The sequence below is a fragment of the Protopterus annectens genome, chromosome 7.part0, assembly GCF_019279795.1.
Source record: "Protopterus annectens isolate FY-2018-M chromosome 7.part0, PAN1.0, whole genome shotgun sequence".
NCBI lineage: Eukaryota > Metazoa > Chordata > Ceratodontiformes > Protopteridae > Protopterus > Protopterus annectens.
In genome coordinates, this window is record NC_056739.1 from 99,749,998 (window position 1) to 99,776,343 (window position 26,346).

General features: G+C 39.6%; 1 protein-coding gene across 1 annotated transcript in view; it reads left to right on the plus strand.

The window, feature by feature from the left end:
* The window catches only part of LOC122806257 (FYVE, RhoGEF and PH domain-containing protein 2-like), a 773,316-nt gene that overhangs the window by 436,589 nt on the left and 310,381 nt on the right, over window positions 1-26,346 (plus strand). The window contains exons 4-5 of the mRNA XM_044076527.1: window positions 11,751-11,899; window positions 21,721-21,877. Of these exons, the coding sequence (XP_043932462.1) occupies window positions 11,751-11,899; window positions 21,721-21,877 (306 nt within the window). The remainder of the gene's footprint in view (window positions 1-11,750; window positions 11,900-21,720; window positions 21,878-26,346) is intronic.

Genomic DNA, 26,346 nt, shown 5'->3' on the forward strand with positions numbered 1-26,346 from the left:
GAATGCTTATACTCTGGTTGTCTGTGATATACTCTTCTGTCTATACCATGATGAAGTAGGCATTTTTCCCCAAACTTGCCCAACATGTTAATCAAATCTGCAATGACTTCATTCAAGCCCATTGCTTTCCCTGACTTTATTTTCCTTAGTGCTGTTCATACTTCTTCTAGAGTGGGTTCTTCTTCCTTCTCCTTTGTTGTAGGCTTCCGTGAGTGTTTTTTTATTCAGAAGTTCCTGGATTCATGCCCTTATGAATGGTGTCTGATGACTATCTTCTTTATTTTTCTGTATTTGCTTTGCTACCTAATAGAGTTACTTTGTGCTAAGACACATGTAATCTTTTAACATCTTCTGAACTATTTTGCCTTCCTCCATCAACAGCCTTATTCTCTCTGTCATCTTCTATACCTTTACCCACTAACAATTCTAATCCTTACTATGACACTTTGTCCTACAGTGCTCTCTGTTTCATGACTAGAAACGGAATACCTGAGTCCTCCTCACCTTACTTCTCTCTTCCTGCCTTGTATTTATGAGACAGAATGTAGAAATATGTTGAGCCTAATACTGTTAACTAAATGTATTATGCTGCTTATGCCATTTATGCCCAGGTCTGCTATATGCTGTTTCTAATTTATGTTAATGCTAACAGCTCATTTACCATTGTCTCAGATACAGGTGTAGAAAAACTACAAAAAAATAAAATAAAAATGATCCGAGCACTCCAAAAAGAAAACCCGCCTTTATTGAATTACAAAAGTATTGAGCCCTTTCATCCCTGAAATTAGGGACTTCATCAGAATACAAGAAATAAATATATTTAACTCCATTTAAATACCCCACCTCACATCCAAGTAAAAAAAGAACAACCAATCAGGATAATAGTTGCAGAAGGAAGTGCTATTACATCAACACATATCCTAAAACACACATCTCTATTACGGTGGATCAATGTGTTAAAAACTCAAAAAAATGAAAAAATATATTGTACATACATGGATCTACTTCATATGGTCGACATTTCAGAATGTCAAAGACCATATGGCCAAGACCATATGATCGACATTCGAAATGTTGACCATTGAATAAAAAAAAAAAAAAACATACTTTCACGCTGCTAGCAGGGGGGCTACACCCCCCTGCACCCCCCTGAGGGGGCTCCACCACCCACGACCCCCAGAACTTAAATATACCAACTCCGAGATCACACTACAGTGCAGAAGATGGAAATCTTTCCATTCCACACTGTATTGAGATGCCGGTTCCACATGGTCAACATTTAGAATGTCGATCATATGGTCTTGGCTATATGGTCTTCGACATTCTGAAATATCGACCATGTGAAGGGGACCCATATACATATATATATATATATATATATATATATATATATATATATATATATTTGTATGTTCAGTTCCATTGTTTTCATAACCAACCTTAATTAATAAAGGTTCTAAAAAAAACTTTAAAAACCACAATTAAAAATATTATACAAAATATAATCTATAAATTATTGGCCCGCTCATATAGCATAGGTGTAATGGAAATGGCATCATTCAGTCCCGGGGAAACATTGCTGCTAACCTCAATTGCCACTATGTCTCCTTTTTTCTAACTATATTTTTCCAATCACCCCCCCCCCTCCCCCCAGGATTAATTTTGACTCCCTCCAAAATACCAAAAATAAATGTATTAAAACCAGCACAAATCTGGGAATGCTTAAACAAGGCATTATTGTGTTTTTTGTTTTTCATGTCATTTAGATGTTCATAGATCTTACTTCTAAGGGGACGCTCAGTTTTGCCCACATAGAAACTAACACATGTCACGCATATAGGCAGGTACACCACCCTACTTGTTGCACAATTGTCCTTTCTAAATGTTAACTGACTCGCTAGTCTATTTCTTAAAGCAATATTGGTCTTTTTATTAATATAAGTACATTGGTTACTGGCTCCACAGGGTTTTGTACCATTATCAGAACCTCCCATCAAACCTGTCTTACTCTCTAATAACTTTTTAAAATAGATACAGGTGTCATTAACAAACTCTCAGCCAGATCATTACAATCTAGTCTGTTAATCAGACCTTTGCTTTCTTTATCTAACCACCTCAAGATCTGCTCTAGTATTCTGATGTTCCTCTATCTCTACTACTGTTGCATGGGTTACCAACATCAAAACTGTTGATATCTTACTGCAGCTATATGTAACAGCTAACAACTGTTAGTGGTACTGTCTCTCTTGCTAACAGTTGTATGTGTACTTCCATTATGACTGCTTATTTAATGTTCATGATTGTTCATAGGTTTATACTAGGCTATCTGCCTTAGGGCATTTATAAGCCTAGCCAGAGTGTGTTTGGCTTTCGCCACCCATTTTAAATTAATTTTGCTATGCCCTTTTACCTGTACCCTGTCAAATATTTTATTATAATTGACTTTAGAAATAGTCTCTGGAACTCTTCTCCCTAGGCTTCAAATGAAAATGGGCTATGACTTGTTGGATGTTCCTGGTTAAAAAATGTAAACAAGAAATCAGGCAAGCAAGCAAATAAATATCTAGCTTCTTACTCAACTACCTGGTTACTTCTATAATTTAGAATCAACCCCAAACCAGAGATTTATTGGTCTGCTCAACCAGAAATTGGACCTCCTCCCAATATACATCAATCTTCCTCTATAACTATATACAGTCTTCATCTACTGCATTTCTGTTGTATGTTTCCCAGCCCCAAATGGCCTTATATTTTTCCAACCAGGGGCAGACCACCTTCACAACTATGAACTCTCTACCTTCCAAATATGGACCAAATATATCCCTAACTAGGGACCTACTACCTCAACAAATATAAACCACCAGTGTCTCAGGCTGCAACCTACTTCCTTCCAAATAGGAACCTACCATCCTTTCCAACCATTGGACGGTCACCTCCCTAAACAAGGATTAACAATCCCTCATATAGGGATAAATCACCTCCCCGACTAAGGAACTACTCTGTCTCCAATCAGGGACTAACAATCTCCTCAAGAAGAGGTATACTACTTCTGTCTCCTCAACTAGAGACATATAACCTCCCCAGCAAATTCTCTCTCCGTGTAAGGACCTACCATCTCCCCAAATAGGACCTTCTACTTCTTCAATGAAGGAGCTAATACCTCTCCAACTAGGGACCTACTATCACTTACTGAACTAGAAACCTGCTATGGCCTCATTTAAAGGACAGTTAGGGACATACTTACCCCTCCAGCTAGGGACTTATCACCTCCTGAAACAGTGACCTTCTGCTTCTCCAGTGTATACTTTTTCAACCAAGGAATTACCTCCTCCCAACTAGAGACCTAGTATCTTCCCAACTATGAAGTTTCTACCTCCCAGTTAAGAAACTGCTATCTTCCCATGTAGAAAGCCGTGTGTAATTAGGGAACTACTATATCCCCAACTAAGCCCATACCATGTCTCCAGGTAGGGAACGCCCATCCTGATTATGCAGCTACTACCTCTTCAACTAGAGACCTGCTACCATCTTCTCAGCTACCAAATTTCTACCTCCCCAAGTGGGTCCAGTGGGTCTATATCACTTCCACCAAAACACAAGTATTTGAACTCCTATCCAGTAACCTCAGTACAACAAACGCTCCTTTCATCCAAACTACACATCAGTGAAACTTCTCCCAAGGCAAAGAGTTAGCTGTCCAACATGGCAAGCAATACACACACCGCAGTATATCAACCACCAAAGTGGGGGGATATGCCCCCATCCCCCAGTGTGGGGGGATGTACCCCCACACCCCCTTAGTTAAATATATCAACTCCAAGATTGCACTACAGTGGGGAAAAGGGCAATTTCTGAATGTTAGACAGCTAACTCTTTGCCCTGGGAAAAACGTTTGCTGATGTGAATGTTCGATAAACAGATGTTTGCTGTATTGGGGTTGATGGATAGGTGTTTCAGTATTTATGTTTTCATGGAAGTGATAGAGACCTGGGTCCAACAACCTCTACAACTGAGGACCAACCATTTCAACTAGGAATCTACCACCTCTCCAAACAGGAGCAGGCTACTTCCTCAACAAGGGACATACTACCACTTCAAGCAAGGGACTTATTGCCTCCCCAACCATCTCTGCAAACAAGGACCAATCACTTTCTCAATTATGCACTTCTTGTAAGAATAAGTATATATCAAAATGAAATATAAAGGGTTAATTTAGAAGTAGTAAATGTGCTGGAAAAATAGTAGCCTACATTTAAAATAAGCTTACATTTAGATATTTTGGCATCCATGTATAAAGGAGTATGTTATTGAGAAACAGAATTTGTAAAAATAGCTGTGTGCAGATAGTGGTTGGAAGATAAACAGAATGTCAGCTACATAAGGATATGCAAAATCAAGGACTAGAACATCAGCAAGATAATGCAAGAACACAGAGTTTCCAAGGACCAAGGACAATCATAAATTAGAAGAAATAAAGAGAGAGAGACTTTTTAACATCAGACTTTGGAAAAAAACATCAAACTCTGTATAAATATGAGTGTGTAAAAATAAGCTTTGAGAATTTGCCATAGAGAGCCAAAAGTATTATTCACATGCTGTAGAGCTGAAAGTAATTCTAACAGTAAAACAGCTAACTGAAACAGTTGGTCTCTGTGTATTTATTGTACTTGGTACAATACCATAACTAAGGAGTTGGTCACAGTGAATAGCTAAATATTGTGGTATGCATGTGTGAAAATGCAAATAACTAAAAGAAGTAATAAAAGCACAATATATTTTTTCACTTCTCATCTAGTGATATGCCATCTACCAAAATGGAGATATACTTCCTCCCTAATAAAGGTCCTTTATAACTAGGGACTTAGTGCCTCCCAAACAGGGACCTACTACTGCTCTAATTAAAGTGCTGTTCAACACTGAGAGAGCTTTCCACAAACTTTCACTAGTTGTCTGGAACTTTCTGTAATGAAATACATGAAATAGCCCCTATTTGTCATCTATCAACATGCCAGCAAAACCAGACTTTGATGAGTTAATGCAATGCAGCTGCTTTACTAAACCTGCTTAAAAGCATCTGATCCCCCATCATAGCTAATAATTTGTCACATAAGCTACTTATTATTCTCCTAACAATAGTGTGTCTAATGTTCACATACCGCCTTTTATCTCAATAACAGTTATCATATTGGCATAACTAGTAATCAGCTTAGTTCTAACCACTTTGTCTTTATTATTTGTGCACATGCTTTACCACTGTTAATCCGAAATATTGCCACCAGTGGTAAGCCCTATTTTCCAGTACCAGTAGCCATTTCTGATTCATAGACAGTGCTACCATGATGATTTTATGCAATGAGGTACAGCACTGTGGTGGGCTGACCCTGTGGCTTACTGAAGATGTAAGTGAGACATTCCAGGGGAGTGGCATATGTTAAAATTCTCTGTTCTGAAAATGCATAGAACCATTTGAGTGCATAAATCACCACTGCCAGTCATGTTAATATGGCCAAAAGTTTGCCTTTGCCCATTATGTTCAATGGGAGGGATCACATTAGAGGTAAGTACTGAGGAGTTCAACAAACATGTAGTGGTGTGTGTGTGTGTGTGTGTGTGTGTGTGTGTGTGTGTGTGTGTGTGTGTGTGTGTGTGTGTGTGTGTGTGTTTAAATGTATGTTTGGGGCTGCATGTGTGAGTGTACACAGAAATCACAGAAATATGAATGGTCTCAGGAGTGTGTGTGTGTGTGTGTGTGTGTGTGTGTGTGTGTGTGTGTGTGTGTGTGTGTGTGTGTGTGTGTGTGTGTGTGTTTGTGTGTGTGTGTATGTATGTGCGTATGTGTGTGTTTAACTGTGTGAAGGAGTAAATTAGAGGGTGTGCCTGTACTAATGTGATGTACTGGTAGCAAAATGTTTTTAAAGCTTGCGGTAATCACTGAGCGACTCAGAGACATGCAGTGAAGAAGTTTTTCTTCATTGTAGCTAATATGTAACTAAATCACTGGTTTTAATGAATGTGTTAAAGGGCCTGGTTTGCTGCAGTCTTACAACTCACAGCTGGGATCTCTTTGAATTTTGTCCTATTTTTTTCTTATGCTTACAGTGCATATGGATATTCTACTTATTTGTATATTTCTGATTCCTTGCATTTTTTTATATTTGATTATCTGTATACATCAGTTCCATACAATGCCTATATTTGTTTCACTTGTTAAAGCTTTGTATCTTATGTCTATGGCCAGGATGATTGTTGTAAAGGGTCATTTGACTACCGTATTTACTGTGGTTAACAAATGTATAAACAAAAATAAAAAAAAATAATAAATTACCAACTCCTTAACCAGGGAACAGCAGCCTTTCTATGTAGACACATATTACCTCCTCACCTAAGGAACAGCTACCACTCCAGCTGCTGTTGTATTACCTTCCCAATTAGGAAACCACAACTTGCCCAAATAGAGACCTCTTCTTCTCCTGTACCAAGGAATAGCAAGTTCCCTTTCTGTTCATCTAAGAATTAAGATAGCTCTACAAATATTCCTCTACCATCACCATAGTTAGGAACCTGCTTTCTACTGCAACTAGAAATCCATGCCATTCCCATCGAGGGAAGTAAGTTAATCAACGGAATACCGACTGTGTGACTTGCAGTTTTGGGCCACTTCATTGTAGTACAGTCCTATATAAAGCATTGCTATAGGAGGCTTCATTAACGGGAAGAGATTCAAGAGTTAATTATATTAAAAGCAGGGTACTGACAGTATATCTCCCTGCATGGAGGATATGGGGGATTGCCCCATGAAAAAATAATCAAGTTATTTGGCAAAGATGGACCATTAAAAATACATTAGCATAGTTGGCCATCATCCATTCACCTTACATACCTCAACTAGGGATTCACCCAAATCCTTAAAAGGGAATGTAACCTCCAATCACTCATGCACAATTGAGGAGCTACTTTTCTTCTGATCAAGGAAAGTAAACTTCAACCTACTTCTGAATGTATCAGTTCAACAAAAGGGATCCACCTGCCTTCAAACAGTGGTATCTACCTAGCTTATTAACAATCACAAGAATGTATTTGCTATCTGCCTTACCTAGAGATCTATTCTCTGCCTCAAAATGGCTGTTCACTCTCTAAATATAAATCTATTCACCTCTTAAAATGAGGATTTCCCTTCCCAGTCCTGCCTTCCAAACATGCAACATCTTACTTTCTCAATTAAACATGTATCTTTCAACAATTGGTATGTATCCTTTGCCAAAATGTCTCTCTTTCCACCTGCCCAGCTGTGGGCCAAGCATCCTGTCTGACTGTGTACCTCCACAACTGGGAATATGTTCACCTCCTCTCCCCAGCTAGGTACCTGCCTTCACACTGATTGGAATCCTCCTTGACTGTGAATCAACTTTTTTTCCAAAATAATACATCTCCATACCCACAACTAGAAACCTACCTTTCTCCTCTTCATCTAGGGTGTTGGTATCCTTATCAACTAGGAATCTACCCATTGCCGTGTAGAGATCATTCCCCTCCAATCTACTTTTAACAAAACTATTCAGCACCCTCCCTCCCTCCTTCCCTAAATGGGTCTCTACCCTCCTCTTTCAAAAAGTCAGTTTTCCTACTAGACATCTTTTATCTTCCCCATGTATAACTCTCCCCAGCTACTGATCTACCGATTCCTAAATATGTATCCATCTACCCCAAATCAGGAATCTTCTCTTCTTCCTCAACAATAGATGTAACATACTCCCAAATACGCATTCAGCCACTCCCAAACTAAGAATCCACACATCTTCTAACTAGGAATTTGTCCTATTCTCAACTAGACATTTGTCAACTCAAAACTAGAAATGTATATACTTTTCCAACTAGGAACTTATCCTGATTCCTAGTATATACCCATGCACAACCCCAACTGGGACTTCACACACCTCTTCAGCTACGGATACTGTCACTTATCTGCCTCCATCACTCTTTGCTGAGATATGCATCTGCATTTCAACGTAACAAAGATCTACCTTTCTTAAAAATATGCATCACTTCCAAGTATGCATCTACCCACCCCTCTAATATGCAATTTAAAATCTTACCATCCAAGCAGCTACTAACTTCAACTAAGCTGGCATCAACTCAACAACTAGGCAACTGTACTTATGTGCAATTAGGTATCTACCACCTTCACCAAGCAATAATTCACTTTACTATAATGACAAAAGTGGCCAACCACAATAACAGATTCCTTCTTTAAAAAAATGATCCCCAAGCTGTAAAAGCTTCTTTTTCTTCATAGTTACACCTTCTGGTTCTGCATATTCTGTGCTTTAAACAGGTCCATCACATTCTGTTGGGGTACAGAGGTCCTCCTTAGTATCTTATTCCACACCCATCCAGGGCTCAACATTCAATCTTCCTCACCAGCTAGAGATCTGTGCTCCACAAAAATACAAAGAGCTCCTTTTAAATGAAAATCCCTAGTTATGTAAACCTTTCCTCAACTCAACATTGTACACACATACCCCCTCTATACATTTATTATTAAACACAAACTATTAACAGGTGTAAATCACCTTCCTATAAGTAACCACAATTGTAAAATACTTCATATTTGTCCCACTTTCACAGGCATTCTTCAATTCTTTCCACATGTTCAGTCAGGTTTATAATTTGAGCAGGGGCCCTTTAGTATGAAAACATCTAATAACGTAACCCTGTAAACACAAAATGCTATAATAATCTGCAGTCTTAATAAATAAACAAACTGCCAGATGGAATTCTTCCTCATTTCTGTTAAAGGTATTAATGCCCGGGTAATCTGTCAAAGGAATTAACAGCAATCCCAGTGGACCCTTGACCAATAAAAGTTCAGGACATGGCATATATATGCTGTCAACACAGAATGCTTGAAAGAAAATTACTATTAATCAATACATACTCAGTTTTTTACAAATAGGTTCAGATAACTGAAATTCAGGATAGGCTTCGGGTCCCCTGTTTTCTTTGGCACTAAAAAGAACCTGAGTAAAATCCAGATCTTCTTTGGTCTGGTGGGATATCTTGGATGGCTCTTTTGTCTAGCAGCTTTTGAATTTCCAGAGCTGCTACTCCCACTGATTGAGTGGAACATCAGCGAGACATTTTGTTCTCACTGAGAGAACTTGCAAAAAGGGAATGAAATATCCTCTGGATATTATTCTTTGTACCCATGTATCTTTTGTGATGGCTGCCCAGGCTTTTGGGGCAAAGACAAGCACCCCCAGATTGTCTCCAGAGAAGAATAGTCAGGTAATCCTTCAGAAATGCTGAAAAAGTCTGTTCAAGAAGGAATATCTGAACTTATGGTTTTGCGGACCCCCTCTGTCATGAGGGCGGCATCTTCCATTGTTATTTCCCCCAGTAAACTCTAAATTTTTTTTACTCACTATTCCAAAAACAAAACTGTTGAGCTCAAGAGAATGCAATTCCGACTGAATCAGTAGAGCAGCAAACGATACAGGAGGTAATGCAGTGGTCAGGGCCATTATGGATAAAGGGAGGAGCTTGAAAGTCAGATCCTAGAATCTAGAAAAAAGCAGCCAAGTTGGATCTGAGGGTCAGATTCAAGACCCATTCATTGGGAAAGAATGAAGATGACAATATTAGATTAGATTTTATATTAGTATGTGCTTGTTAAAGGATATGGAGTCAGAAACTGTAATGCAAGTCATTATTTAGTGACTTCAGTCATCTCCTCAATGATTTTGCATAAATCAACAAATTGCATGAGGGGTAGATCAAAAATATTGGGCAAAATTTAAACATTCCACAAAAGTCTAGACAATTGAAAGGTATGCTCCCCATCATTCAGATTGTTTGTGAAGCTATCTCCATTTGACAATAAACTAGATATATTTTTCAAGAATGAATCTTCTTGCTTGTTTGTTCCTTGCTTTCTTACTCTCCTGTTCCTCCGTAAAAGTCTCAAAATCTGTACTTCTGACATCATTTAAGCAAGCAATCAGTTCACTGCCTCTCATGTTAAAAGATTTGCAGTCAGCAGTAGTAACTAAGCTGGCCTTTGAAGGTCTGATGTTTCTCACGTCTCTATTTAAAAGCTGCTTACTATTTAAATGACCTAAATGAACTTTTGACTTTTTTTTGTAAATAAAAACTTTACTACATCAGCATGTATGTTTGTTTTTTTCCCCAGTCTTTTAGTTCTCAGAGTTTTGTTTTTTTTTTGAAAATGTTATATGGAAGAGTCTCACACATATATCTGATTAACAGGTCAATGAATATCATTTTTTTTTGTTTCAATGATAACAAGAAAGTATGACTATAGCATTGGTGATGCAGGTTTGAGTAGCAGGTTCAGGCCCCAGTTCCAAAAGACTTGCTCTCACTTTAAGGGACCACTTAGATGAGAGCAGGCTTAGAGCAGGCGTTTGGGAATCTGGACCCTGTAACCTAGTTATAGAATGGCTTTACATAAGTAATTTACACTGAGAGCAGGCCTTTCAGAATCAGGGCAAACTTACACTAAGAGCAACTCTTTTGGAATGTGGCCTTCAGTGTCTTAAGATGCAGGCTTTGAGAGCTACGACTGAGCAGAATTGAAGGTCTTCTATGTCAGTGGCAGAAGTGGGGTTGGAGAAGGAAGACAATTCTGTGTGTGTGTGTGTGTGTGTGTGTGTGTGTGTGTGTGTGTGTGTGTGTGTGTGTGTGTGTGTGTGTGTGTGTGTGTGTGTGTTTCTGTGTGCGAGCATGTGTGTATTTATACATGCACACGTCTGTGTGCACATACATGATCATGCACACACATCTGTGTGTCTGCAAAAATACATGTATGAGCGCACATATGTTTGTGTGCATGCGTGCCACATTGAAAATACAGTTACATAATGTAATTACCAAAAGTAATAGATGGATGGGAACTCACCTTAACAGTCTTTCATCAAAAGGGCCTGATGCATAGGGTTGACTATGGGATTTTCTATTCAGAAGTAGCTTTCAAATATCCATTTTTATGTTAAACTCCCAGACTCAAGAGTCTAGCTTCTGAAGCTAAGGATAGCAGTGGATAAGCCAAAAAGAAGCACAGAGAACTGAAAGTGCATAGATCCTGCCCTGAAATGTAGGTATTTCCTGCATGATTCCCTGATTGGGATGTGTAGGCAGGCCTCTTTTAGGTCTAGGGTGGCTAACCAAGCATCCTTGGAAAGCATTGGTAGAAGCTGCTGGAGGGGGAACATTTTGAATTTTGGTATCACCAGAAAGGTGTTTAGAATGGATATCTCCTCCTAAACATGCCAAGATATTGTTATGCTAGTAGAGGTATCCAACCGCAGGATCCCAGTTTTTTTATTCCTTATATCACAATGAGGATATATAATTGCAGATCTGTAATATTCACAGCTAGAATCCCTAACTTATGGTAAATGCAACTGCCCAGCCACATTGGGATGGAAGGGCATTGTACTGCACCCCAATAAGACTCTGCCTTCCTGATATGATGAACTGACACAGTGGGTACCCATACATATCTCCTATGTTACCTCTGATAGAAAAAATTGCAGACAACACTCACAAATCCATAGCCAGAAATGCTGTCCAAAGGAAGTCAGAAGGTCAAATCCTGCAACACAGGAAAAGAATCCCACAAAATATTCATAGTTATAGCACCTGATGCCGTACAACTGTTATATATTAACTTGCAAGTTACACTTGGAAAATAAATAACAAAATTAAATATGTTTGCTTAATCATTACAGGTGTTTTACGCAGAACTGATGAAAGAAGCAAAAAGTGGAAATTCATTTCCTGAGGACATTGTGAAACAGATATTCTCCAACATTTCTTCTATTTACCAATTCCACAGTATGTTTCTAATGCCGGAGCTTGAGAGACGTATGGAACAGTGGTAAGGGGGGAAATCAAGACATACAACTGAACTGCAATAGCAGGGGTACAGAGCAAACAAAGTGCATAGTAATGGAAACATGCAAGCAAGAAATAGAAGTGATGGGTGAAAACTATTAAACATGTCTAACTATGTGTATGAAACAAAGCTGATTTATAAAGCATACAATAAAACATGTCTAACTATGTGTATGAAACAAAGCTGATTTATAAAGCATACAATAACACTGATGTAGAAAATACAGAGGAAAGTTCTGAGAGGGTTTTCTTTAATTACAGTAGAGCCTTTCTGAAATGTAAGGACCCCCATTGACAGTCACAGTGTCACTTCTGCAAGAAACTGTGCAGCGTTGGATATAACCGACAAAACTAAATTACTTTGAAGCACATTTGCTGTTTGCTTTTTTCATCTAGACTGCAAATAATTCAACTTTTTCTGTAGAGTAATGTAATAAATTGAGTGTGGCTGTCAGCTCATCTGAAGTCATATTTCATAATGACATGGGGTTTCTGCTGCAGTAACTGTTAAAGATTATCTCAGAATCTAACACAGCGGCAAAGCCTGAAAGTAGAGCTGCCTCACCAGTCCACTGAGGGAGGCTTCTACTCTGGTTTGTAGTGTTATAGATTACTGTACTGTCAGGGCCCTCCTTCTGAGAGGTACTTACCCCTTCCTCCAGCTTGTACTGAGCTAGATTCTTGTACTGCCAGCCACTATTGGATAACAATGATTTATCTTGGTCTTGCCAGGACTGTTTGATAAAATTCACTTGTGTTTTGAAGCAAAAATGGGTCAGTTCACTAAAGGAGTAGTTGCTTTTGAGTTAATAGTGCACTTCATGAACTTGTTCACTTCTAAACACTTGTGTAATCATGCGATTAGTATTTATAAGTAAGCAAAGCATGTGGTGTGAAGGGATCATATCCCCCTGCACAACTGCTGATTGAATTGTTTCATGCCCATTGTGTTGTGCAGAATTTATATTTTGCATGATTTTGAGGTTTGCCCTGAAGTTTTTGGAGTGGCAGGTTTCTATTGTAAGTGTCTTTGATTACTTTTGTTTCACATGAAAGGGTTTTTATGACATGAATATTAGTTTGTGACATGTATCCCTTGACCTTTCTTCTCTGAATTTTGCTAGGAGGTCATAATCAGAATGAAGTATAGAAACATGTACCAGAATCTTCTCTGTCCAGGAAAGGAGAACACATTCACCACCAGCTCACCCTTACAATGATGAGCCAAGCATCAATAGAGGAGTACAGCATTCTCCTGAGTGGTGAATAGCTTAGGCTTCTGGGTGCTGCACTCTTGAAACATATTATCTGCACATTTTTAGCGCCTGAGGAGAACTGTGTGACTAAGGGATTCTGTTAGCACATTAGGTTTCCCCAGGATGTGAATAACTAACACAACTATCCTGCTCTGTGGTCCTCTGGGAATGTCTCTCTGTTAAGGGGATGTAAACACGCGTTGCCCTATTTGTTCATGTGGGTCACCATGGCATGTTTTCCTGAAGGGACGTGGTGAGAGAGGCTCTCGTCTCAACTCCTTTTCCAGAGCTTGGAGAGTGAGTAGGCTTATGTGAAGCCATCTTTCATGAGGGTCAGTAACCATTCCTTTTGCAATTGAAGGAGTTCAGGTAGTTTCCTCAACCCACTAGAGAAGCAACCAGCATCAGGGGCTTTAACTAGTTCACCACAGGAAGATTAAACCACACTGTGGTTCACTACTTGTGGGTTGGACACTAGCAGAAGTTCCATGGAGGAGTGATTACTGTGCATCCACTGTTGTGAAGTCAAATTAATTGGCTGTCATTAAGTCCAAATGGCAAAGACGTGTCTCCTTTCAACAAGCTTCTATGTCCTCACCCAGATTCCCAAAGCTATCATTTACTGGGTCCTTTCTGCAGGCAGAAATGACTGAAATTGAAGAGTGTCCAACTTTATACAGTAGAAGGGATGTTTCTGTGCTGGAACAAGAAGGACTTCTCACTGCTTATGCTTCCTCCCAGGTGCAGAATGCATGAATGGACCATGCATTGGCTGCTACCATGGTGTTCCTTGATGGGGATAATGTAAGGCATCTACCAAATGGACTAGCACCTTGGTAAACACTTTGGGTACAGATGAAACACCAAACCGGAATGCTTTGTACTAAAAGTAAAGTCCATCCACCAAAATAGAAAAATCCTCCTTTGCAGATTCACAGAGACTGATGTATCAAAGGTACCTATCATATACAAGGACATCGTACAGGTGCCCAGTGAAAGCAGTGGCATGACTCTCTGGGGATTCACCATAAACTGAATGCAAAGGTGTTCACTGAAGTCACTGAGGTCCAAGGTCAGAGGATAACTTCCCATCCTCTTTGGAATGAGGACCTGGGGAGATAATACTTCCTTTTTCTCTCTCTCTCTTTCTCTCTGTCTCCAAAAGAGACATAGACTATTCCTAGAACTATGTAATCATCAGCTAATCCCTTAGCAGATCTGTTTCTAGGAGAGAACCTAATCACTCTAAGATGTCACCACATTGAGAACCTACTGGTTCTTTGTTAAATTTCATCATTTGGGACACACTTAGAGAACTGGTTATTGTGCCTATAGTATCTGTTGCTGGGAGACTTTCCAGCTAGAGACGATGGGAGATTTTCTGGGTTTTCTCATTGTCGGAGGCAGTTTCTTCTTCTTCCTCTTTTTCCTCCTCTTCTTATCCTGCTCCTCCTTCACCATCTTCTTTTTCTTCTTCTTATAGGTGATATAGATAGGTAGTTTGTTCCAGAGTATGAGAAGTCTCTGGGACAGGAATCTATCCCTCTAGCATGTTCTGTTCATTGTGGCGACAAGGTTTAGGTCCCTAGAGTGTGTAGCTCAGAGGGACTGGGATTTCTTTAAGTGGAGCATGTCCAACAGCTCTGGGCTTGACATAGCTGTGTATGTTAGGCAGAGATCACCTCTGAGTAGGCGATATGTGACAGAGTAAAGCTGGAGTTTTTTTTAGACGGTCTGTGTACGGCATCTGTTTGAGGCCGGTAATCCTCTTTGTGAGGTATTACTGCAGGCTTTCCAGTCATTGTAAATGTCTTGTGAGGTACATACCAAAAGGGGCATTGTACTGTATAATGGGTCTAATGAGTGATGAGTAGAGGGGAACAATGACTTCTTTTTTTCCTGGATGAGAAACCTTTTGTGATGGGGTATGCCACATAGAAGGATTTCCTGACTACTGTGGCAATGTTATTATCAAAGTAGAGACTACGGTCCACCTGTGTCCCAAGGTCTCTTATCACACTTTTGGTGTTAAGTAGACTACCGCCTATGTAGTAGTTCATAGGTACAGAGTTTTTACTAAAAGGGATGACAATGCACTTTTTGGCATTGAGCTTGAGGCCATGGCTTTGACATCAGGCATCTGTCTCAGTAAGGCCCTTTTGTAGGATGCCCACATTGTTAGGAGTTTCAATTATGGTTCCTAGTTTGCAGTCATCTGCGAACTTCATTAACCAAAGACCTTCTGTGTTAGCCTGTACTTCAGAAAAGTAGATACCAAACAGGAGAGGACCCAGGACTGAACCCTGTGGTACTCCACTTGTCACTAGTCTGAAGCTGGATTTGGAGTCTGCTACTTTCACAGTGTGGGTTCTGTCAGTGAGCCAGTTTTATGCCTAGTTTAATGAGTTTATCTATAATTCCAGAGTGGTGGATGGTGTCGAAAGCCTTGGCAAGATCTAGATAGGCTGTGTGAACCAGCTTAGCCTTATTTACGGCTTTGGTGACTGCTTCAAAGAAGTCTATCAGGTTTAGGAGACATGATCTGCCTTTTACAATCCCGAACTGGGTGGGGTCCAGAGTTTGGAGATTACCAATGTCTTTGTTTATAAGTTCCATGATGATACATTCCATGGCCTTGCAGACCAGGCTTGTCAGGCTAATGGGGTGGTATTTCTCTGGGTCCGTGGTGGATCCCTCTTTTTGAAGTGAAATAACCGTCGCTGTGCGCCATTTAGTAGGTACAAAGCCTGAGGTGAGGCTATGATTGAACATGGTACTTAGGTGGGGTGCCAGTTTGTTTTGTAGTTCATGTAGAACACAGCCTGGGATGTTGTCAGGTCCCATGGATGCTGTGTTCTTGGCTTTGGAGAGTGTGGTTTTTACCTGTGCAGCTGTGATTACAGGAACTTTGCATTCTTCCAGTATAGAGATGGGCCTTTTAGGGAGAGAGAGGGGTGTAAAGTTAGCACTGAACCTATCTGCCAGGATGTTGGCAATATCAGTTGGTTCTGTATATTTAGTGCCATTGTGCTGTACCTCAGAGCAGATCTGAGTGTTGCCATTGAGATTCTTGATATAGCTATATAATGCTTTGTGGTTGTCTTTAGAATCAGTGGCGATTTTGTTTTCGTAACTAGCTTTGAAGGATTTTATGAGGGATCTCAGCTTCTTACTCAGGCTGACCAGGGAGTTCCTCCAATCATGGGATTTTACTCTTTTTTTGTCATTAGTTTCTTTTTTCTGTTGTAAAGTTTGTTTATAGCAGGGGACCACCAGATTGGCTTCCTTTTTTTGGAGGATAGCATCTTGGTTCAGTTAGGGATTGCACGATCCATGCACTCGTGTAAGTGCTTATAAAGTGCATTTGTATAGGATTCAGCAGTCGTACCTCTATTGTCCGTCAGCATGGGTGTCGTGAAGTTTGCCACTTCTGTCTTAAGAAGAATGAAGTTGGCTTTGGAGAAATTCTTTACGGTGGTTTCCCTAATGGTGGCTGAGGATGGGATGTGGATGTCTAGGGTGATTAGCTTGTGTTCGGATCAGACCAACGAGCTTCTTCTCCTTTGTCATCATTCTTAATCTTCTCTCCTTATTATTCCCCTTATCCTCCTCCTCCTTCTCCTCACCCAAGGAAATACTTGACCAAAATTTAGAATAGAAAGTGAGGGGACATCAGAGAGACCCTCCACAGTAGTTCATGCCAATTACTTCTGCTTAAAGAAGACTTACACTACAAGGGGCATCCACACTGACCTGTCTCAGCTCTTATTTGAAGAAGGAGGAGTTGACTGAGATATACTACTCATCATATACACAGCTGTGAACCTGCTGTCTTAGCCACAGCTTCTGCAAGGTAAATATTACAGCTAATTTTATGTAAAGTATTGAGAGGCTTGCTGCAAGAGTCTTTCTCAGTATTCTTTATTTCCCAAATCAGGGAGCTCTGCAACTGAAGGAGCCTGCTTCACATGGAAGGACAGGTACTGGGTTAGTTAAGATGGATAATTAAAGAATGTGATGCCCTAAGCAGCAGAGAAGAATACCCAGCTTACAAACCTGCCCCAAAACTTTGATTTTCTAAAGAGGTGAAAAAGAGGGCAGTGCTGTGCTCTTTGAGACCTATGCAGGATCAACAAGATCACTTAAAAATCTCCCTTGGGGTGCTTTATCAGCAGGACACCATTTCTAGGGGTCTACAAAGGGTATTCATTTTATTACAAACAAAACGAGAAGAATTTGGTTTCTTACAAATGCCTCAGTGCCTTCCTACAGGACAATTTCTATGGGAGGGATGACTCAAGCCTCCATATCATTTCTCTAAATACTGATTCAGCCCTTTCTGAATGGAAGTAAGATGAGCTATAGACCAGCCTACAGTGGACTTCATGAGACTGAAAGTCTCTCTAAAGAAGGACTTATCCAGAGGAGCACTAAGGGGAAGGGACAGCTCATTATTGTTGTCCATCCCAAATACAGATACCTCTATTCCCAGAATTCCTTTCCTAGGTTTATACTGATGAGGAAAAATACAGTCCCCTATTCTAGCTCCAGGACTGGGAAACCTCCACGTATCTGAAGAACAAGTTGGTGAGAAAGTGGAAAGTGGGTGCTTTGTGTCAAGAGGAGGTGCTCCAATACCTATTGCACTACATACTGAAGGCCATATTGGATTATAAGAAGCATTGTGTGCTAGGATTTGTTACCTAACAATGTACTACCACACCCGTGAGGACAGATCCACAATAGAAAGTGCTTCTGCATTTAACACAGGGCTGCCCTAATGGACCAGACATGTGAGCGATATCTATGGTTTTCACCTCCTTGGGTGTCTGTTCAAAATTCTGAGGGCCATAACAGTGACCTTCAGAATAGTAGAATTGCAACTGCTAAGTAGAATGTTTGGATCTGATCCATACTTTTGAAAGTCAACTTGTCAAGCATATGCTTAGCGAGTTGAACTTGTCGAAAGGGCACGCCCATCATAAAGCCAATAAGTTGAGATACCACTTTTCAACTTATTAGTTAACAGTGAACAAGAATAAAAAAGTGAAATAATCTTCCTGTACCCTCAGTGTAGGAAACAGTGTCCCCCACTCAACTATATATATATATATATATATATATATATATATATATATATATATACATACATATATATATATATATATATATATATATATATATATATATATATATGGGTCTGCTATACATGATCAAAATTTCATAAAGCCGAAACCCATAGGGCCGAGACCATATGTTCGACTCCTGAAATTTCAAACATGTAAAATAAAATAAAACACACATTAACTTACTTTCTAACTGCTAGCAGGGGGGCTACGCCCATCTGCACTCCCCACACCCTCCATAACTTAAATATACCAACTCCGAGATCGCACTACAGTGCGGAAATGGAAATCTTTCCATTCCGCACTGTACAGAGATGCCGGTTCCACATGGTCAGCAATTTAAATGTCGATCATATGGTCTCGGCCATGTGTAGGGGACCCATATACATATATATATATATATATATATATATATATATATATATATATATATATATATATATATATATATATATATATATATATATATATATATAGATAGATATATATATATATATATATATATATATATATATATATATATATATATATATATATATATATATATATATATATATATATATATATATATATATATATATATATGGATCTTGCACTGTTAATGCTGGCACACTTATGTCAACAAAAGGACGTTGGCATGCTCCAAACTTAACCCCTGGAACATGCAAAACCAAAATATCTCCCACACCCCTCTGTTAATTATATATACTAACTCTTAGATCACATGCTCTCTTGGGATGGAGCATATTCCCCTTCCCTGGAAATCATTGTTTATTCCACAACTGTCAAACATAGACAGTGTCAGTCAAAGTAAGATGACCATAAGCAAGTCAGTCTTGGCCATGATGGACCAATCTGATAGGAACCATATATGTGTATATAAATATGTGTACTAACTCCAGGATCACACTGCCACAGAGAAAGGGATACATTTCAATCCCAATGTAGAGACTTCTGGTCTCTGTGTGGGGAACTATTAACCCTTTCTCCATGACAGTGCTCAGTAAAACAAGAACTTAAGAACTAAGAGTATCTTGGTGTGATGTCTTATGACAGAATGGAATACAACTTAATAGATATTAAGCGTGTGTTTCTGGTACTTTGATGCGTTTCCCCTTCACTGATGTACAATGTGGAGGGTGCATCTGAACTCACCCCAGCAAGGGACTGAAGGTGCAAGCCTCCTGCAAACATGTTTAAAAGGTGCAATGCCGAGTTTCAGACTTTGCTGTTTTTTAAATGAATTACATTTTATTTCTCATAATGTCAGGACTTGAAGTATTGTCTATCACACTTGTGATAGGATGTCCTGCTCAGTTCTGGCCTGTGCAACTTTCCATGATACAGAAAAAGGCTAGATTTGCAGACTTCCTGACCCTGAGCTCTATCACAGAATCGTTGATTATGACTCAAGGGCTGTCTAAGGGTAAGGTGACCAGATACAGCCATTCACTGGTAAGATATCCTTTTGTGGCCATGCTCTTGATGTGATGAGGAATTCAGGGCTCCTCATGTTAAGATGACTCCATGCAGCCATGCCCTAGATGTAATAAGGAACTAAGGAGATGGCTCGGGTTAAGATTGCCACATGCAGCTGTGCTCCTCTAATATGACTGTATGTAGCCCTGCTCCAGAAAGGAGGAACTTGAAGGCTCACTCAGGGTAAGATGACAACAGGCAACAGTGCTTCATATGTGATGTGGAATTCATGGTCTGGCTAACAGTGAGATTACCTCATGCAGCTGTGCTCCAGTAAGATGACCACATGTGGCTGTGCTCCAGATGTGATATGGAACTCAGGGACTGGCTCAGGGTAAAATGACCCCATGCCGCTGTGCTCCAGAGATGCACAAGTACAGTAAGGTAGTGCTGAGACCCTAGCTCCCATCTCCCCAAAAAGCAACTGGAGGGATGTAGCTCATCTACTTCCCTCTTTGTAAGACCATGAGGAGACAAACTGAATCCTGACATAACTGGGGAACAGAAAATTATATACAGTGATGAGCAGATCATCACAGGGGATAGACTTGGGAGTAATAGACTTTGAATAATACCTGACCTTCAAATCACTTACCTCTGGTTTCTGTGACTCTCAATCTCACTGTCATGACCCTACTGCTAATCTCCACATTGCCTAACATTAAATAATGCAACTGTACAGGAAATGGATGTACTTCATTAACCCCCAACACCTTTTAACATAGGAACAGCAGGTACTGGTTTCAGATCTTCACATCAAGTGCCTCTTCCATATAGTGTAGACAGTGCCAGTGCTGGTTCTGGCTTGTGATCTGATGATGGTAGCAGCACTTGTTGGGGCTTCCTAATCCTATTCTAACCACCAAGCCTCCCACAACTTCCCATGTGACCCATTCATCCCCATCACAGGTGAAAGTCTACCAGTCCAGATATTCCCTCTCTGATGTATAGTGTCAGTGGTAAGAGTGGTGCTCTCATCCTTGTTGGGTTTGGGGGATTTTCTACTTACAGACCTACTCTCCCCACCATACCTGTGGCTTCCAAAAGGTACTTGCACCTTATTATGCATAAACATTCTCTCCAGATTTGCAGTGCTACCTCCTGTTAGGCAAGCATGAACATCAGCATCCTTCTTCATGTACCAACCATGACCCCCCTCTCCCACAATTAGAGCAAGCAACCATCTGTCACAGTTTACTCACACTCATTGTGCTGTCTTGTTTGACGCCCAAGCTGCAAGTTGAACTAGAGTCATCCTGGGCAAAAGCAAAGCTTTATCCTTGCAAGCCACAGAGCTGGTTACAGAAAGTTTGAAAATATCATTTTTTGGCATTTAATATAGAACATTTCTAATTAGTTACATTAAGGTCAAGATCCAAACTATTTAGGCAACAGAAAGCAACCAGAAAATGCAGAACATAGGTAGGCTTTTCTAGCCCAATGTCTAGTGTAGTAACTTGTACTAAAAGAATGCATGTGCTTCTCTGAGGGCAGGAGCTGACAATTTTCAGAACTGAGCCAAACAGGGAATATCCAGAGAGGAAATCACAATAGCTTCTCACCACAGATGGCCATGAAATAGATTATTAATGTCAGCATTGTGTGGTTACATACATTTCTTGTACTCAAGGCAACAATTTGGGAAAGCAAAGTAAGCTGCTCGTAAGCATTATGGAATTAATACTTTAAATGTCAACCTCCCCATCATTAACAACACAAATACCCTGTTGAATGTATTTATGTATGAATGTATAGACTTACTGTTTTTATTGCTCTTGTTCTATGATGCATTTTACCGTAGCCTTAATCTTGTCTGAAAATGGTCTATTCTGTATCAATCCTCTAACCCCGTTATGTAGCATATTGTAAAACAAGATTTTATTTACAGGGCATGATCAAGCAGAGTAAGCAAACTGCTTTACACAGACTCTTTACTGTTTCAGGACCTCCAATCCAAGAATAGGAGATGTCATCCAGAAATTGGCCCCATTCCTTAAGATGTATGCAGAATATATTAGGAATTTTGACAAGGCAATGGGGCTGCTGAACACTTGGACAGAAAAGTCTCCCCAGTTCCAAGATATTATTCTTGGCATACAGGTAAAAGTGACTAATAAAATTGCAGAAAAAATAAAGATTCAGTTAAGATTTTGATAAACATATTTTTGTCCTTGCAAAGTCATGTAAGTTTTCAACGAGTGAGGTAAGCCATGGCATGAGACAGACTATAGTAGCTGTGACTTCTGTGAATGTAAAGCTGGAATGTTTCCACTTCCATTCTTTTACACATTAAATGTCTGAATCTAATGACATGCTTCTTTGTTCATGTGCATATTTACTTCCATCGTTTTGGTGAGATGTCATTACTCACCAGAAAAGGACTGTGAAAAACTATTTGGTGCTTAAGTGATTTGCTTAGAGCCATCCCTGACTGGACATATCATGTGAGTGTGTGCATTCCTGAAGGAACACATCATCAGGCATGTGTACAGTCCTGAAGGGACACATCAGGTGTGTATAGAGTCCACACAAGACATATCAGGTGTGTGTCTGGAAGGAACATACTAAGTGCAGGTGCAGTCCTGGCAGGACCTATCAGATGTATGTGAAAAATTCAGAAGGGAATGTCAGATTTATATAATATACTAGCATGACGTATCAGGTATTTGTAGAGTCCTGAAGGAACATTTCAGGTGTGTGTATAATCCTGATGGGACATATCAGGTGTGTTTATAGTCTCAAACATATCAGGTATGTGTACAGTCCTTATGAGAGACATATCAGTTGTGTGTACTGTCCTGATGAGATGTGTCAGGTGTGTATGGTTCGACGAGATGTATCAGGTGTGTGTGGAGTTCTGTAGGAATGTATCAAGTGTGTTTAGAGTTCTGAAGTGACAAATCAGGTGTATGCCCAATCCCAGCAGGATGTATCAGGTGTGCGTACAGTTCTGATGAGACATATGAAGTATGCATAGGGTCCTGAATTGACATACCAGGTGGTATATAGAGCTCTGATGGGACATGACAGGTGTGTGCCAAGCCCTGAAATAATGGATTAATTTATTGTTTGTTTTCAAGGGTCTCAGTGGAGCCACTTCAGTCCCAGCCCTAGAGGTCGCATAATATATATACAAACAGTTACAGAATGCTTACAAGTGGTTAGTACATTAACAAACATTTCCAGCAAATGGCTAGGAGATGTGGTTTACTAACTACTAAACAGTTGTTGTGTCTTTTGGCTTTTCCCGGTTAGGGGTCGCCACAGCGGAACTCCGGTCCGCTAATGATTGGTAGTTGATTTTTATGTGCCGAGTTACCAGCCCTGATGCACAACCTTCAACATCCAGAAGATGCTCTAGCTGAGAATCGAACCGGACAGCGTCTTACTGTGAGGCAACAATGCTACCGCAGCACCACCACCGCGACTAACTACTAAACAGTAATTATTAAAATTAATACTGTAAAAAATACAGAAAACTGCTAACAGATGAAATGTATAAGAGATTTAATAATTTATTGGAAGTAATACATCAGTAACGCACACCTGAAGTTAAAGCAAACATCAAAGGCCTGTGGCTGACCAAGTTTGCAGATGTCTGTAAATAGGCAAGGTCACTGAATCCCCTAGAGACACAGATATCCTTCAAGAGGTTCTGACACACACAAACAACTGTTGCCAAAGCCATGAACTAAAACTCATTCAGAAAAAATGCATAATAGCACCCTTTGGAAAGGCAGCCATCCCTGGAAATTACCACATTGATAATGCACCCCTAAAAGTAGACCCAGTGTTCAGGGAATGCATGTTGACAGTAACATGACCTTTGACCACCATGTGTCTACTGCTGTGAGAAAATCATTCTAATTCTACATTGTACAACTTGTAAGTAAGGACATGGCATCCAAGTCCAAGGAGGTCATGTCCCACTGTACTTGTCTCTCACCATATCAATCATAGCATTAGAAATACCTAATGTAAGAACTTAAGCCTCATCTATCACATAAGCAGTTCATGATGGGACAGATAGATATGTCTCAAAGATTTCCTGTTCTCTGTAACTGGCCTCCCATCCATGTGAACCAAAACTCGTACCTAACCTCATTCAAATGTAACTTGAACCAGTGGATGGGCAATCACAGATTTGCTCCTTTACTCTTAGTTTGGCACCTGTATTCCTAATGGACAGGCAGGCTCTGAAAGTTTGATGTGTGCAAGCCTGGATCTACTTCAGTAGATTGAACTTTTACTAGTTCGAACCACATATGGCCAAGACCATATGTTCGAACTCGTAAAAGTTCGAACACTGACATAAAACCACATAAAACCAAAAACCACAAAACTAAATGTCTATAGCAGGGGTGCTATGCCCCCCTGCACCCCCAGACCCCCCCTTACTTACATATACCAACTCTGAGATCACACTACATTCCGAAAATGGGAAATATTCCCTTTCCGATCTGTACGGAGATCTCCATTCAGTCAGATCAGACTTTTACAAGTTCGAACATATGGTCTCGGACATACGTGGCTCGAACTTATAAACATTCAATCTACTGAAGGGGACCCGTGCAAGCCTATATTGTAGCAGTAAACTTCCTTGGGGTATCGCTATATGTCAGCAATATTTTGGTAAATTTGGGGTACACTTGTTTAAGCTTAAATGGCTATTGTACCAATAGCCTGGTAACCATCTGTGAACCAATGATCTCAATCTGATTCCTAGGCAAACCATTCAGCATTGCAATAATGCAACCATATACTCCAACTACAGATGCCAAGGAGGAAGACTTTAGACAATTTTATGAGGATCTGCAGCATCTTTTTTGTATATAACCAAAAATGTTATAATGTCCATCCTAGGTAACTGGAATGTTAAAAATGCTAGTCAACGAGCAGCTTGAATAATGTGCAAGTTTGGCCTTGGAGTACAAAATGAAGCAAGATATACACTAGTAGAATTCTGCCAGATTAATTCACTGGCCATAGTAAATACTTCAACAGCCTTAGAGATGACTTTGCACATAGATATTACCAGGCAGTTAATAGCAAAATTAACTTAATAATATAATTTTCAGTCACAGATGGAAAAGCTCTAAATAGTAAGCAAAAACAAAACCTGAAGTTGATTGTGACTTGAACTATCAGTTTCATGTTGAAAAATTTAGAATCAAATTAAAGAAAATAAGAACAACTTCCAGGTCAACTGTATACAAGCTCAACAACATTGCATATGAATATTTAGTGGATGTAATGGATACATTTAAGGGATTAAACCTGATAGGGTGTTTGAAGAACTGTGGACAGATGTATGTAATATTGTTCGGGAGAGTAGCAAAAACATTCCAGATAGAAAGATTAAAAAGGCAAAATGGCTGTCTACAGAGGCTTTAGAAGTGGCTGATGAGAGAAGGACAGAAACAATCAGTTGAGATAAGGAAATATATCTAATTAAATGCACAGTTTTACAAATAACAAGAAGAGATAAGGAGGTATATTTAAACAGGCAGCTCAAAGAACTGAGACAAGATAATAAAATGAGAGAAACATATCTATGTTATTATGGTAGAAATTATCTATGTTATGATCTTGGTTATTATCATTAGGGGTAATATATAATTATTGACCATGGGATGGGTAAAACCAATCTATAACCAAATGGGAAAGGTGATGTTAAGCACAAAAAGTGAAACTGGCTCGGCTTAAAATGTCCTGCAAGGGCAACTAGCCTAGTACTTACCAATGAATCTATAAGAGGCTTCAAGAAGACTTCAATATTAAGGGAAACCTCCAGGGGAAACTTCAATATGGTACAAGACAAAGATAGTGGGGACCTTGCAGAAGAAGATATCAGAAAGAGGTACCAGAAATATACAACAGAAGTATATAAGATGGGCCCTAGTATCACTGATATATATAATAGTATGCTGTCGGATCTTGACACAAATTTGTGGGAAGGTGAAGTTAAATGGGCCTTAGAAAGCCTTGCCAATAACAAAACTGCAGAAAGTGATGGAATTCTGGTAGATTTTTTGAAGTCCTGAGAAACTGTGTAGTTACAGTATTATTCTTAGCAGCACATTTGGAAAACATAACACTGACCGTTGACTTGGAAAAGGTCACTTTATATTCCAGTCTCAAAAACAGGCAATATTAACCAATTGCATTTGTTTCACATTCTGTGAGGTAATACTCAATATCGTGTAAGCTAGCCTCCAGCAATATATTTTATGGACCAAAAACTGACAGACATACAAGCTGGTTCTAGAAGGGGAAAAGGCACTAGAAATTAAATCGTCAAGATATGTTAAGTAACAGAAAAAGCAACAAGTTCTAGAAAAATATTTACTTCTGCTTTATTGGCTACTCTAAAACCTTTGACCGTGTGGAGCATAACAACCTCTAGTAAGTTCTTGGAGAAATGGGGATATTGTATCACTTTCTTTATCACCTGAAGATGCTGTATGAAGCTAAGAAGCAACAGTTAGAACTGAATATGGAATAATTGACTGGGTAGACTGGGAAAGGAAAGAAGTAAGTATGTATATATGTATTGTTGTCCTAGTTAT